Below are 13,944 nucleotides of genomic sequence, written 5' to 3' on the forward strand. Positions count from 1 at the left end.
TGACGGACCTCCCATCCCCATAACGGTACCACCCTGGGGGGGGATGAGAAACCTGCCATCACCATGGCAACGCACCCTACTGTTGCCACGGCGACTACGGTGGCTGCACAGGGCCAGGCCGAGGCCTGTCATGGCGGCCGTGGGGCAGCCGTGGGGGCCATGGGGTGGCTATAGGGCCCATGGGGCGGCCGTGGGGACCACGGGAAGCCCGTGGGGTGGCCACAGGGCAGTCAGAGCAGCCATGGGGCAACTGGGGGGGCTATGGGTGCTGTGGCAGGGCCGTGGGGCGGCTGTGGGGCAGCCGTGGGGGCCATGGGGCAGCTGTGGGGGCTGTGGGGACCATGGGCCTGCCGTGGGGCAGTCACGGAGCAGCCATGGAGGCTGTGCAGCGGCCGTGGGAGGGCTGTGGGTGCCGTGGGGCAGCCATGGGGTGGCTGTGGGGACTGCAGGGTGGCCGTGGGGCAGCCATGGGGCAGCCGTGGGGCGGCGGCGGGGCCCTCCTGCGCGGCCGCGGCCCCAGCCCCAGCGCTCCGCCCACCTCCTGTTTAATATTTCCTTTATTGCACTTCAAGATTAGACAAAAAATAAACCCTCTGCGGCAGCGGCGCCCTGACCCCAAAGTGCAAAGTTTCACCCACCCCAACCCCCCCCCAGTGCTGATATGTGTCCAAGGGTGCCACTGTCCCCAGGGTGCCATCATCATCGGGGTGCCATCGTCATCAGGGTGCCGTCGTCCCCAGGCCACCATCATCCCTGGGATGCCATCACCATTGGAGGCGCCATCATCATCGGGGTGCTATTGCCACCAGGGTGCCATCGCCCCCGGGGTGTCCCCAAGGCCGTGGGTCATCCCCGAGGCCGCAGGGCACCATCGTCATCAGGATGCCATTGTCCCCAGGGTGCCATCATCATGGGGGTGCCATCACCCCTGGGGAGCCATTGCCATCTGGTGGTGCCATCTGGTGGCACTATCGTCCCCAGGGTGTCCCCGAGGTGCCATTGTTGGACTGCCATCATCCCCTGGATGCCATCGTCATTGAGGTGCCATCGTCACCGGGGCATCCCCAAGATCACAGGCCACCGTCGTCCCCAGAGTGCCATCATCATTGGGGCATCCCCAAGGCCACAGGGCGCCCCCGTCCCTGGGGTGCTCCTGTCCCCAACATGTCCCCAAGGCCATGGGGTACCCCTGTCCCTGGGGCATCTCCAAGGCCATGGGGCATCCTCATCCCTGGGGCATCCCTGAGGCCATGGGGTGCCCCCGTCCCCAGGGCGTCCTTGTCCCCGGGGCGTCTCCATCCCAGAAGCATCTCCAAGGCCATGGGGCGTCCTCATTCCTGGGGCGTTCCTGAGGCCATGGGGTGTCCTCGTCCCTGGAGCATCTCCAAGGCCATGGGATGTCCCCATCCTTGGAGCACCTCCAAGGCCGTGGGGTGTCCTCATCCCTGGGGTGTCCTCGCAGCCATGGGGTGTCCCCATCCCTGGTGCATCTCCAAGGCCATGGGGTGTCCTCGTCCCTGGGGTGTCCCCAAGGCCATGGGTTGTCCCCATCCATGGAGCATCTCCAAGGCCATGGGGCATCCTTGCCCCTGGAGTGTCTCCAGGGCGGTGGGGCGTCCCCGTCCCCGGGGGGGTGGCAGCTCGCGGGGGCTCAGGGCTCGATGGGGAAGGCGAGGAGCTTCTCGGCGTGCTGGCTGTTGAGGCTGCGCAGGTCGGGCAGGCGCAGCAGCAGGCGGGCGAAGAGCCCGGCGTCCTCGGGGCGCCGGCGGGCCAGCAGCGCCCGCAGCGCCCGCAGCAGCGTCTCCTGCAGCGCCTCCACCGCCTCGGCCGCCGCGATGCCCGCCCGCTCTGCGGGACGGGGACGGCCGTCAGCGCCCCGCCGTGCCGCCCCCCCGGCCCCCCGGCCCCCCGCCGCCGCCGCTCACCCGCCGACAGCAGCACCACGGCCATGAAGAGCGCGAGCTCCTGCGCGTCGAGCGCCAGCGCCGCCAGCTTCTCGCTGAAGTCGAACATGGCGTCGAGGAGGGCGCCCATGCCCAGCGCCCGCAGGCTGCTCAGCGAGTAGGTGTCGCCGCTGAGGAAGGTGAGGGCCTTCTGCGCCGGGTGGAAGAGCGCCGAGAAGCGCACCATCAGCACCTGCGGGGAGCGGGCCCGGTGTGCCGCACGCGCTTTGCACGCTCGCGGGGAGGCGTGCATGCGTGGCGTGTGCTTTGCACGCACACACAGGGATGTCTGCATGTGTGGCATGTGCTTTGCACGCTCGCGGGGAGGCGTGCATGCGTGGCGTGTGCTTTGCACGCACACACAGGGATGTCTGCATGTGTGGCATGTGCTTTGCACGCTCGCGGGGAGGCGTGCATGCGTGGCGTGTGCTTTGCACGCACACACAGGGATGTCTGCATGTGTGGCATGTGCTTTGCACGCTCGCGGGGAGGCGTGCATGCGTGGCGTGTGCTTTGCACGCACACACAGGGATGTCTGCATGTGTGGCATGTGCTTTGCACGCTCGCGGGGAGGCGTGCATGCGTGGCGTGTGCTTTGCACGCACACACAGGGATGTCTGCATGTGTGGCATGTGCTTTGCACGCTCGCGGGGAGGCGTGCATGCGTGGCGTGTGCTTTGCACGCATGCAGGGATGTGTGTACGTATGGTGTGTGCTTTGCACACTCACGGGGAGGTGTGCACATGCAGTGTGATTTGCACGCACGCAGGGATGTCTGCATGCACGGCGTGTGCTTTGCACACAAGCCGGGAGGTGTGCATGCGTGGCGTGTGCTTTGCACGCACGTGGGGATGTGCACATGTAGCAGAGGGCTGGGTAAACACACACGGAGATGCACACACAGAGCAAGACGGGGCAAAGACACACAGAGATGCACACACAGATTTGCACACGCACACACCGTGCTGTGCAAACACAGACAAGTGCAAACACGCACGGAGACGGGCCTGTGCCGGCTGCGCTTTGCAGAGACAAGGAGCTACGCGCAAACACGCAGAGCCGCACACGCAGAGCAGTGCTGTGCACACGTGCGTGCACAACCCCAGCAGTGCCGCGCACACGCGTGCACACACGCAGACACACGCACGCCCCCGGGCGTGCTGCACACACGGAGCAGTGCTGCACACACGCGTGGGCACACGCACACACACGCACACCCAGCCGTGCCAGGTGTGCGGGGCAGCGCGGGCACGCTCAGCGCGGCACGCTCGCACGCGGGGCACGCTCACACGCGCGGCACGCTCACCTGGAAGGTGCCGGCCTTGAGCAGCAGCACCTGGTCGTGCTGGCCCAGGGCCTGGAAGCCGGGGATGCTCTTGGCGAACTCCACCACCTCGGTGACGGCGGGCGTGAAGCAGCGCGAGAAGTCCTGCCAGGCCTGCTGCCGGCTGCCGCCCGCCCCGCACCACGGGCTGCGGTTCAGCGGGCAGGCCTGCGGCCCCCGTCAGCCCCCGCCCCACGGCAACCCACCCCTGGGGGCCTGCCCCACGGGTCTGGGGGGGCTCGGACCCCTGGGTGCCCACCCCACGGGCTTGGGGAGGGATGGACCCCTGGGTGCCCACCCTATGGGTTTGGGGAGGGATGGACCCCTGGGTGCCCACCCCAAGGGTTTGGGGGGGACTCAGACCCCTAGGGGCCTGCCCCACGGGTCTGGGGCGGCTCGGACCCCTGGGTGCCCACCCCATGGGTTTGGGGGGGCTCAGACCCCTGGGTGCCCACCCTATGGGTTTGGGGGTGCTCGGACCCCTCGGCACCCACCCCATGGGTCTGGGGGGGCTCGGACCCCTGGGTGCCCGCCCCATGGGTTTGGGGGGGCTCGGACCCCTGGGTGCCCGCCCCATGGCAGCCCACCCCTGGGTGCCCACCCCATGAGTTTGGGGGGGCCTTGGACCCCTGGGTGCCCACCCCAAAGGTGGGGGGTGGCTTGGACCCCTGGGTGCCCACTCCATGGCAGCCCACCCCTGGGTGCCCACCCCAAGGGTTTGGGGGGGCTCAGACCCCGGGTGCCCACCCCATGGGTTTGGGGGGGGGCTCGGACCCCTTAGCAGCCCACCCTGGAGGGTTTTGGGGGGGTCTTGGACATGTGGGTGCCCTCCCCATGGCAGCCCCCCCAGGGGTGGTCTTGGACCCGTTGGGTGCCCACCCCAAGGGCTTGGGGGGGGGTCTCGGCCCCCTGGGCTCGGGGCGGGGGGGTCTCTCGGCCGCTCACCCCCCCCGCGCCTCGGTCTCCCCGGGTACTCACGATGCCGCGGGGGCCGGGGGGCTGCCAGGGGCAGGTGCGGGGGGGGCCGCAGGCGAAGTCGCAGGGGGGGCAGCGCCCGGCGGGCGGGGGGCCGAAGCGGCGGGCGCCCTCGGGGGGCTCGTAGGGCCCCCCCGCCGGGGGCCCGCCGCCGAAGATGGCGCGGTAGGCGCGGGAGACGGCGCCGATGGCCTCCTCGGCAGGGCCGTCGGGGCTGGGGGGGGCCTCGGGGCCCGGCCCCCCCGGCCCCTCGCCCAGGCGCTGCAGGTAGCTCTGCATCTCGTCCAGCAGCCGCTGCTTCTCCCGCTTGGGGATGCGCCCGAAGCGCACGGCTGCGGGGCAGCGCCGCTGTCAGCGCCGCCGCAGCACTGGGAGCACTGGGATGCACTGGGAACACTGGGATGCACTGGGGTGCACTGGGAGATGGACACTGGGATGCACTGGGATGCATTGGGGTGCACTGGGGAGCACCAGAAGCTTTGAGAAGCACTGGGAGCACTGGGATGCACTGGGATACTCCGGGAGATGGACACTGGGATGCACTGGGAACACTGGGATGCATTGGGAGCACTGGGATGCACCAGAAGCTTGGAGATGCACTGGGAGCACTGGGATGCATTGGGAGCACTGGGATGCTCCGGGATGCTCTGGGAGATGGACACTGGGATGCACTGGGACATGGGGGACATTGGGAGCACTGGGATGCTCTAGGAGCACCGGGATGCACTGGGAGCACTGGGATACACTGGGAACATCGGGATGCACTGAGAGATGGGGAACATTGGGAGCCCTGGGATGCACTGGGAGGCGCTGGGAGCGCTGGGAGGCACTGGGATGTGCCGGGAGCGGGGCAGCGGGAGCGGGGGCCGCCCTGGGAGCGGGGCCGCCCCGGGGGGGGGGCGCGGGGGGGCTCACCGTCACGGGACATGCCCACGGCCAGGCACTTCTTGAAGCGGCAGTGCTGGCAGCGGTTGCGGTTCATGCGCACGACCAGGCAGTTCTCGCTCTTGACGCACATCTTGTAGCTGATGTTCTGCTGGATGCTGCGGCGGAAGAAGCCCTGGGGGGGCCGAGGTGTCAGCCGGCCCCCGGCCCCCCCCAGCCCCCCGGGATGCCCCAAGACCCCCCAGGCACCCTTGGCCCCAGGACTCCCCAGACGCCCCTGGGGACCCTCCTGAGACCCCCCAAGACTCCCCAGACCCCAGGACACCCCCGGGACCCTCCTGAGACCCCCCTGGGACCCCCCCAGGAATCCCCAGGTCTCCCTAAGGACCCCCCCAGACCCTCCTGGACCTCCAGGGACCCCTTGGCCCAAGGAATCCCCCAGACCCTCCTGGGACCCCCCCAGATCCCTGGGACCCCCTAGGACCCCTCAGGGGCCCCCCCCAGACTCCCCAGGACCCCTTGGCCCCTGGGACCCCCCAGACCCTCCTGGGACCCCCTAGGACCCCTCAGGGACCCCCCAAGGACCCCTCAGCCCCCAGGAGCCCCTGCACCCCCCGGGAACCCTCAGGACCCCAGGGCTCCCCCCCAGAGTCCCTGGACCCCAGGGACCCCCCAGACCTCCAGGGACCTCTGAGACCCCCCAGACCCCTCTGGGACCCCCCGGGACCCCAGGAACCCCTCAGCCCCCAGGAACCCTCAGGACCCCAGCCCCCCACCCCAGACTCCCCAGGACCCCTTGGCCCCTGGGACCCCCCAGACCCCTCTGGGACCCCCCGGGACCCCCCCGGGCCCCCCCCGGCCCACCTTGCAGCCCTCACAGGCGTGGACGCCGTAGTGGAAGCCGGAGGCGATGTCCCCGCACACCTTGCACAGCAGCACCATCCCCCCCGTCTCTGGGGGGACACGGCGGGCTCAGCCCCCCCTCCGACGCCACAGGGACCCCCCCATGACCCCCCAACCCCTGCAAGAGGCCCCTCTGCACCCCCAGGACCCCCCAGGGACCCCTGTAGCCCTCTGCAGCCCCAAATACCCAGGGACCCCCATACACACCCCCAGAGACCCCCCCAGACCCCACGGGACCCCCCTGAACCCCAGGGATGCCCAGGCACCCCAAGGGACCCCCTCACACCCCCAGGGACCCCCAGAGAACCCCTCGCACCCCCTAGGGACCCATCTGCACACCCCAGGCCCCCCAAAGACCCTTCTGCACCCCCAGGAACACCCTGGCACCCCCAGGGACCCCCCCAGACTCCCAAGGTACCCCTGGGACCCCCAGGGACCCCCCAAGGCACCTGCCCAGGGCCCCCTCCACCCCTGAGGACCCCCCCTCAGAAACCCCCCATTCACCCTCCAAGGAACCCCCTCGCACCCCCTGTGCCCCCCCCACCCAAAGGGGCAGAGGGCACCCGGACGCCTGGGCCCCCCCCTTACTGGCGAAGGTGCTGGCGAGGCCGTTGGGCTTGGGGGGGCCGGCGCGGGGGGCAGCGGGGGGCGACTGGCCGGGCCCGGGGCAGCGGCCGCCCTCAGGGAACTGGAAGGCCACCTTGGGCGAGGGGGGGGCGGCGGGCGCCGGCGGGGGCACCCCCAGCTCGGCCAGCGTCAGCCCCTCCAGGGCGGGGGGCAGCGAGAGCGGCGGCGAGGGGGCCCCCAGGGCGCCGGGGGGGCTGCCCCGCGCGGGGCTGCTGCCCGCCGTCGAGCCCACGTAGAGGATCACACCGCCTGCGGGGGACACGCGGGGGGGGTCACCGGGGGCCCTCACCCGGGCGTCGGGCCCAGGGTGCCCCTCATCGTGGCGTCAGGGCTGCGGCACCCCCTCGCCCTGGTGTTGATCCCAGGGGCCCCTCAGCCTGGTATTGGATTGAGGGTGTCCCCCACCTTGGCATCGGGGCTCGGGTGCCCATCACCCTGGCATCAGGGCTGCAGCGCCCCTCACCCTGGCATTGGGGCTGCAGCGCCCCTCACCCTGATGTTGAGCCCAGCTGCCCCTCACCCTGGCATTGGGGCAAGGGTCCCCCTCACCCTGGCATCAGGGCTGCAGCGCCCCTCACCCCGGTGCTGAGCACAGGTGCCCCTCACTGTGGCATCAGGGCTTGGGTGCCCCTCACCCTGGTGCTGAGCCCAGGTGCCCCTCACCGGGGCGTCAGGGCCCGGGCGCCCCTCACCGTGGCATCGGGGCTGCCCTGCCCGTCACCCTGGTGCTGAGCCCCGGTGCCCCTCACCGTGGCATCGGGGCCCGGGTGCCCCTCACCGGGGCGTCGGGCAGGCGCCGGGCCCCACGTGCGCCGGCGCACACGCGGCCGCCGCGGGCCAGCGACACACGTGTGCCGCCAAAAGTAGGACACGGGGCCGAGCGCGGGGGGGTCGGGGGGGGCCGCGCCGGCGCCTGAACCTCGCACCCCCGACTGCGGGGGGGCCGGGGCCTTCCTGCGCCCTGCTCCGCTCGGGACGGCCCGCTGCACCCCACACTGCCCCCCTGCACCCCACACTGCCCCCCTGCACCCCAAAATGGCTTATTGCACCCCAAACTGCCTCATTGCACCCCAAACTGCCCCCCTGCACCCCACACTGCCCCCCTGCACCCCAAAATGGCTTATTGCACCCCAAACTGCCTCATTGCACCCCAAACTGCCCCCCTGCACCCCAAACTGCCCCCCCTGCACCCCAAAATGTCTTATTGCACCCCAAACTGCCTCATTGCACCCCAAACTGCCCCCCTGCACCCCAAATTGTCTTATTGCACCCCAAACTGCCCCCCCTGCACCCCAAAATGCCCCCCTGCATCCCAAAATGGCTTATTGCACCCCACACTGCCTCATTGCACCCCAAAATGCCTCACTGCAACCCAAACTGCCCCCTGCAACCCAAGCTGCCCCCCTGCTGCACCTCAAACTGCCCCCCTGCACTCCAAAATGCTGCACTGCACCCCAAAATGCCCCTGCTGCACCCTTACAGCTCCCATTACATCCCAAACTGCCCCATAGCATCCTAAACTGCTGCACTGCACCCCAAAATGCACCTGCTGCACCCCAAAATGCCCCCACTGCACCCCAAAATCCCCTTGTTGCACCCCAAAGTGCCCCACTGCACCCTGAGCTGCCCCCTCTGCACCCCACGCCCCCCCCACGCCCTCACTGCCCCCCGTCCCCCCCCCGACGCCCGGTGCAGGCCTGGGCGCGCGGCCCCCAGCTCCCCCCACCCGCTCTGCTGCGCCCGTCCTTGCGCCCCACCTGAGACCCCCCCACCCCATTGCGCCCCCCCCGCCCCATTGCACCCCCCCACCCCATTGCACCCTCCCGCCGTGCTGCAACGAGGTCGCGGGTGCACACGGCAGCCCTGAGTGGGGGGGGGTCACGAGCGGCACCGTGCTGGCGGGGGCCCGGCCGGCAACGACCCCCCCGCATGTGGCGGGGGCACCGGGGCAGCGGGGCAGAGCGGGGGGGTGCAATGGGGAGGGGTGCAGTGGGGCAGAGCTGGGGGGTGCAGTGGGGAGGGGTGCAATGGGGAGGGGTGCAATGGGGAGGGGTGCAATGGGGCAGAGCTATAGGGCACAGTGGGGAGGGCTGCAATAGGGCGGGGGGCAACGGGGCAGAGCTGGGGGGTGCAATGAGGAGGGGTGCAGTGGGGGGGTGCAGTGGGGGGGTGCAGTGGGGAGGCTGCAGTGGGGCGCAACGGGGAGGGTGCAATGGGGCAGAGCTAGGGGGTGAAATGGGGAGGGAACGGGGGGTCCCCCCCCCGGAAACAGCGAGCACCCCGGGGGCTGTGCGAGGACCCAGGCGTCCGGGGTGACCCCCACCCTGGGGGGCTCTGGGCTGGAGCGGGGGGGGACCCGGATCCCTGAAACCGGGATCCTCGGGAGCCGCTCCGGGACGTGGGCCAGGCTCGGGGGGGGGGTGCCCTGGCCTGACCCCCCCTGCGCACCCCCCCTGCGGTGCCCTGGCCTGACCCCCCCCCTTCCCCCCCCCAGGCCACCCGCGAACTGGGTCAATGTCACAGCGGCGGCGGCGGCAGGGGGGGGACATGGGCTGCGAGCGGGGGGGCTGCCGCCTTGCTGGCTCAGCACGTGCACACGCGTGTGCATGCACCCCCCCCACGGGACACGCCGCACACGGTGCACGCACACGCGTGTGCACACGCGCAGCCCAAAGCAGCTGCACGCCCCGCTGCGCCTGCTCCCCCCGCGAGCCCACGTCCGGCCGCGCACGCGCGTGCGACACACCTGCACCTGCGTGCAAACACACCCGGACACATTGCGCGTGCAAATGCATGCACGCAGATGCAAGTGCACACTTGCACGCGCACACAAGTGCCTGCACGCTCGTGTGCTCAGACACGCGTGCACACACAATCGCATGTAGATGTGCACACACGCGTCTGCACGCTCCTGGCTCAGGCGTGCACGCACACGTGCACACTCGCGCTTGCACGCTCACAGGCCGGTGCGTGCACACGTGCACACTCACAAGCGCACAGCACACGACGGCCCAGCTCCAGCGCCACGCGCCATGCACACGCGTGTGCCACAGGGCACCACACACCACTGCGATGTCACCGGCGTGTCACCCAGACACTGCCACATGCCACCGTGCCATCACCGGCACACCGACACGCGCCAACATGATGTCACCCAGACACTGACACACGCCACTGTGACATCACCAAGATGCTGATTGTCTCCACTATGACATCACACCATTGTGACATCACTAAGGCACCAACAAGTGCCACTTTGATGTCACCAAGACCGTGACACACGCGTGTGATGTCACCAAGACATCACTGAGGCACCAAGTGCCACTGTGATGTGATGTCACCAAGACCCTGACACTCACCACTGTGATGTCACCAAGACGCTGATGCTCACCACTATGACATCACGCCCCTGTGACATCACCAAAGCACTAACAAGTGTCGCCGTGATGTCACCAAGACCCTGACACTCACCACTGTGATGTCACCAAGACTGTGACACATGCCACTGTGATGCCACCAAGACACTGATGCTCACCACTATGACATCACACCATTGTGACATCACCAAGGCACCAAGTGCCACTGTGATGTCACCAAGACCCTGACACACGCCACCATGATGTCACCAAGACTCCGACGCTCTCCATGTGACGTCACCAGGCCACCAGGGGGGCTGCCAGCAGGGCCCAGCACGGTGGCACCGCGCAGCCCACGAGCGCCACCGCCACGGGGAGCCGCAGGGGGACGAGCTCCGGCGCCACCGTGTCCCCAGAGTCCCCGTCACAGGTGTCCCCCTGCGCCCCCCGCACCCCCCGCGCCGTGCGTCCCCAAAGCACCCGCGTGTGCACCCGCACCCGGGTGTGCACCGCCCCCGAGGGTGCGCGACGCCGGGGGTCCCCAGGGCGCAGGGGTCCCGGTCCAGGGGTCCCCGGGGCGCAGGACACGTGCAGTTCCCAGGGCGGGGAGTCTGCGGGTGCAGGGGGGCCCCGGGGCGCAGCGTCCCGCGGAGCCCGAGGCTGCTGGCACGGGGTGCCGGGGTGCGGGGGGGCCCAGGGTGCAGGGATGCAGGGATGCCTGGTGTCCCGGATGCAGGGGGTCCCGGGGTGCAGGGATGCAGGGATGCCCGGTGTCCCGGGTGCAGGGGGTCCCGGTGTCCCGGGGTGCAGGGATGCCCGGTGTCCCGGGTGCAGGGGGTCCCGGTGTCCCGGGGTGCAGGGATGCCCGGTGTCCCCGGTGCAGGGGGTCCCGGGACGCACGGGCTCTGGGGATGCCGGGTGTCCCTGGCACAGGGGACCAGGCGCGCAGGGATGCACGGGGTGCCGGGTGCAGGGGGTCCCGGGATGCAGGGATGCCCGGTGTCCCCGGTGCAGGGGGTCTCGGGGTGCAGGGATGCAGGGATGCCCGGTGTCCCCGGTGCAGGGGGTCCCGGGACGCACGGGCTCCGGGGATGCCGGGTGCCCCCGGCGCAGGGGACCCGGCGCGCAGGGATGCACGGGGTGCCGGGGGTCCCGGTGTCCCCGGTGCCGCGGGTCCCGGGATGCAGGGATGCCCGGTGTCCCCGGTGCCGGGTGCCCCCGGCGCAGGGATGCACGGGGTGCCGGGGGTCCCGGTGTCCCCGATGCCGGCGATTCGGGCTTGCAAAGACGCCCGGTGCCCGCGGTGCGGGACCCCGCTGCGCCGCCGGGGCCGGGGCCGGGGCCGGGGCCGGGGCCGTGCCTTACCCGCGCTGCTCTCCATGCTGGCCGGGCCGGGGCGGGCGGTGCGGCGGCGCGGGGCCGGGGCCGGGGGCGGCGCGGCGGGGCCGGGCCGGGGCCGGGGCCGGGGCCGGGGCCGGCGGCGGGGCCGGGGCGCGCGGGGGCGGCGGCGGCTCGCGCTGGCATCGCCGCGGCCCCGCTCATGCGGCGCCCGCACGTGACCGCCCGCGCTGCCCCACTGACACACATTCGCGCGCGGGCACGTGCCGGGCGGCGCCGCGCCGCCTGCACTGCGGGATCGGCGCCGCTCGGCAGCGCTCGGGTCCTCTCGGCAGCGCTCGGGTCCTCTCGGCAGCGCTCGGGTCCTCTCGGCACCGCTCGGGTCCTCTCGGCAGCGCTCGGAAGTGCTCGCTACTGCTCGGCGGCGCTCGGCCGTACTCGGCTCGGCGGCGCTCGGTTCGATTCGGCGGCGCTCGGCAGCGCTCGGTTGCAATCGGCGCCGCTCGGCGCCGCTCGGCTCCGCTCGGGCGGCTTCGGCCCGGCTCGGCTCGGCTCGGCTCGGCTCGGCTCGGCTCGGCAATGCACGACTGCAAGGCACGGCTCGGCTCAGCTCGGCTCGGCTCAGCAATGCATGGCAGGACTGCACAGCTCGGCTCGGCTCGGCTCGGCTCGGCTCAGCAATGCACGGCAGCAATGCACAGCTCGGCTCGGCTCAGCTCGGCTAAGCATAGCACGGCTGCAAGGCTCTGCTTGGCCCGGCAATGCACCGTGGATGTGCACGGCACGGGCACGCCTGGCCGCAAGGCACGGCGTAACCAGCTGCAAGGCGCAGCCCAGCGTGGCAACGCACAGCAGTGCCCGGCGCAGCTCGGCTTGGCACAGCCTGGCAACGCACGGCACAGCTCGGCACAGCTCGCTGCAGAGCACGGCGTGGCACAGGCTGGCGTGGCACCGGTCGGCTTGGCATGGCACGGCCTGCTGCAGTGCGTGGCCGGGTACGGCAATGCCAACGCTGCCTGTGTCAGTGCTGCAATGCACGGCTGCAACGCACAGCGCTGCCCATGTCAGTGCTGCAACACCCGGCACTGCACAGTGCTGCGCCGCAATGCACGGTTGCAATGCACAACGCTGCCCGTCTCAGTGCTGCAACGCCCGGCACTGCACAGTGCTGCGCCGCAATGCACGGCTGCAATGCACAACGCTGCCCGTCTCGGTGCTGCAATGCACGGCTGCACCGCACACCATTGCACGGCCCGGCCCAGCATTAGGGCGCCTTGCACCCCCTGCATGCCCCCCCCCAGGACCCCCGTGCACCCCCCCGGTGCGTTTTGCACGGCCGGGCGCCCCCCCGGCAGGCACGTGGGCGCCGGGTGCCCGCGGCGGGCGCTAAGCCGGCCCGCTGGCACGGGGATTAGCGCCGGGGAGGCACGTGCGGGGGGGGCTGGCGTGACTTCCCGGCGGCACGTGGCCCCGCGCAGCGCGAGAGCGGGGGGGCCCCCGCGGCACTATCCCCCCCCCCGCCCCGTGCATGGCGGCACGGTGCCACGTGCGGGGAGCCCACGCGGCCCGGGGAAACGCGGCCCGGGACCCCCGGCCTCCTGCCGTCCCCACGGCACCGGCAGACCCAGGTCCTCCCTCCCTGCCCCGTGCAAATGCCCCCCCCGTGCAAATGCCCCCCCCGTGCAAATGCCCCGACCCCTATGCAAAAGCCCCGACCCTTGTTCAAATACCCCAGCCTGGTGCAAACACCCCCCCCCCGTGCAAATACCCCAGTCCTGAGCAAAAGACCCCCCCCATGCAAATGCCCTGTCCCTGTGCAAAAGCCCCGACCCCTGTGCAAATGCCCCCACCCTGAGCAAAAGCCCCCCCCCGTGCAAATGCCCCCACCCTGAGCAAAAGCCCCCCCCCGTGCAAATGCCCTGACCCCCATGCAAATGCCCCAGCCCCGAGCAAAAGCCCCCGTCCATGTGCAATCCCCCCCCCAGTGCAGCCCCCCGCTTGCCCGCCCCCCCCCCCCCGGGCTCGGCGGCAGGGGCAGCCCTGCCCGTGCCTCAGTCTCCCCGTGCCCCGGCCCCCCCCTCCGCCCCCCCCGTACTCACCGTGGCCTCGCGGCGCCCGCCGAGGGGGGGCCCAGCGCCGGCCCCCTCACTTGGCGCTCGGCTCGGGGCGGCAGGGTGTGGGGGGGCCCCGGGGAGGGCAGCGCCGGGAGGGGGGGCAGCAGAGGGGGCAACAAGGTGGGGGGCAGCAGCAGGGGGGGTGGCAGGGTGGGGGGCAGCAGAGGGGACAGGGTGGGGGACAGGGAGGGTGGCAGCAGGGGGGACAGGGTGGGGGGCAGGATGGGGGGTGGCAGCAGGGTGGGGGACAGGGTGGGGGGCAGCAGGGTGGGGGGCAGCAGGGGGGGTGGCAGCAGGGTGGGGGACAGGGTGGGGGGCAGCAGGGTGGGGGGCAGGATGGGGGGTGGCAGCAGGGTGGGGGACAGGGTGGAGGGCAGCAGGGTGGGGGACAGGATGGGGGGCAGCAGGGGGGATGGCAGCAGGGTGGGGGACAGGGTGGGGGGCAGCAGGGTGGGGGCAGCAGGGTGGGGGGCAGGATG

General features: G+C 71.3%; 1 protein-coding gene across 5 annotated transcripts; it reads right to left on the bottom strand.

Annotated features, from left to right (window-relative positions):
• Positions 1-539: 539 nt before the first annotated feature.
• On the bottom strand, positions 540-11,699 carry LOC135323842 (nuclear receptor subfamily 1 group D member 1-like). 5 transcript variants are annotated; one of them, XM_064498740.1, is made up of 8 exons: positions 11,379-11,698; positions 6,619-6,906; positions 5,992-6,080; positions 5,158-5,302; positions 4,246-4,574; positions 3,250-3,415; positions 1,926-2,094; positions 540-1,848 (listed from the first exon to the last, which is right to left on the bottom strand). In XM_064498740.1, exons 1-8 carry the CDS (start codon positions 11,392-11,394, stop codon positions 1,440-1,442), a joined length of 1,611 nt encoding a protein of 536 aa, XP_064354810.1. In that variant the 5' UTR covers positions 11,395-11,698; the 3' UTR covers positions 540-1,439. The 5 variants fall into 5 exon arrangements, with proteins under 5 accessions (XP_064354810.1, XP_064354809.1, XP_064354812.1 ...); XM_064498739.1 differs by having other exon boundaries at positions 1,926-2,136; positions 11,379-11,696; XM_064498742.1 differs by having other exon boundaries at positions 1,508-1,848; positions 3,250-3,435; positions 11,379-11,699.
• Between the last annotated feature and the right edge of the window lie 2,245 nt (positions 11,700-13,944).

The sequence above is a fragment of the Dromaius novaehollandiae genome, chromosome 28 (assembly GCF_036370855.1).
Source record: "Dromaius novaehollandiae isolate bDroNov1 chromosome 28, bDroNov1.hap1, whole genome shotgun sequence".
Classification (NCBI taxonomy): Eukaryota; Metazoa; Chordata; class Aves; order Casuariiformes; family Dromaiidae; genus Dromaius; species Dromaius novaehollandiae.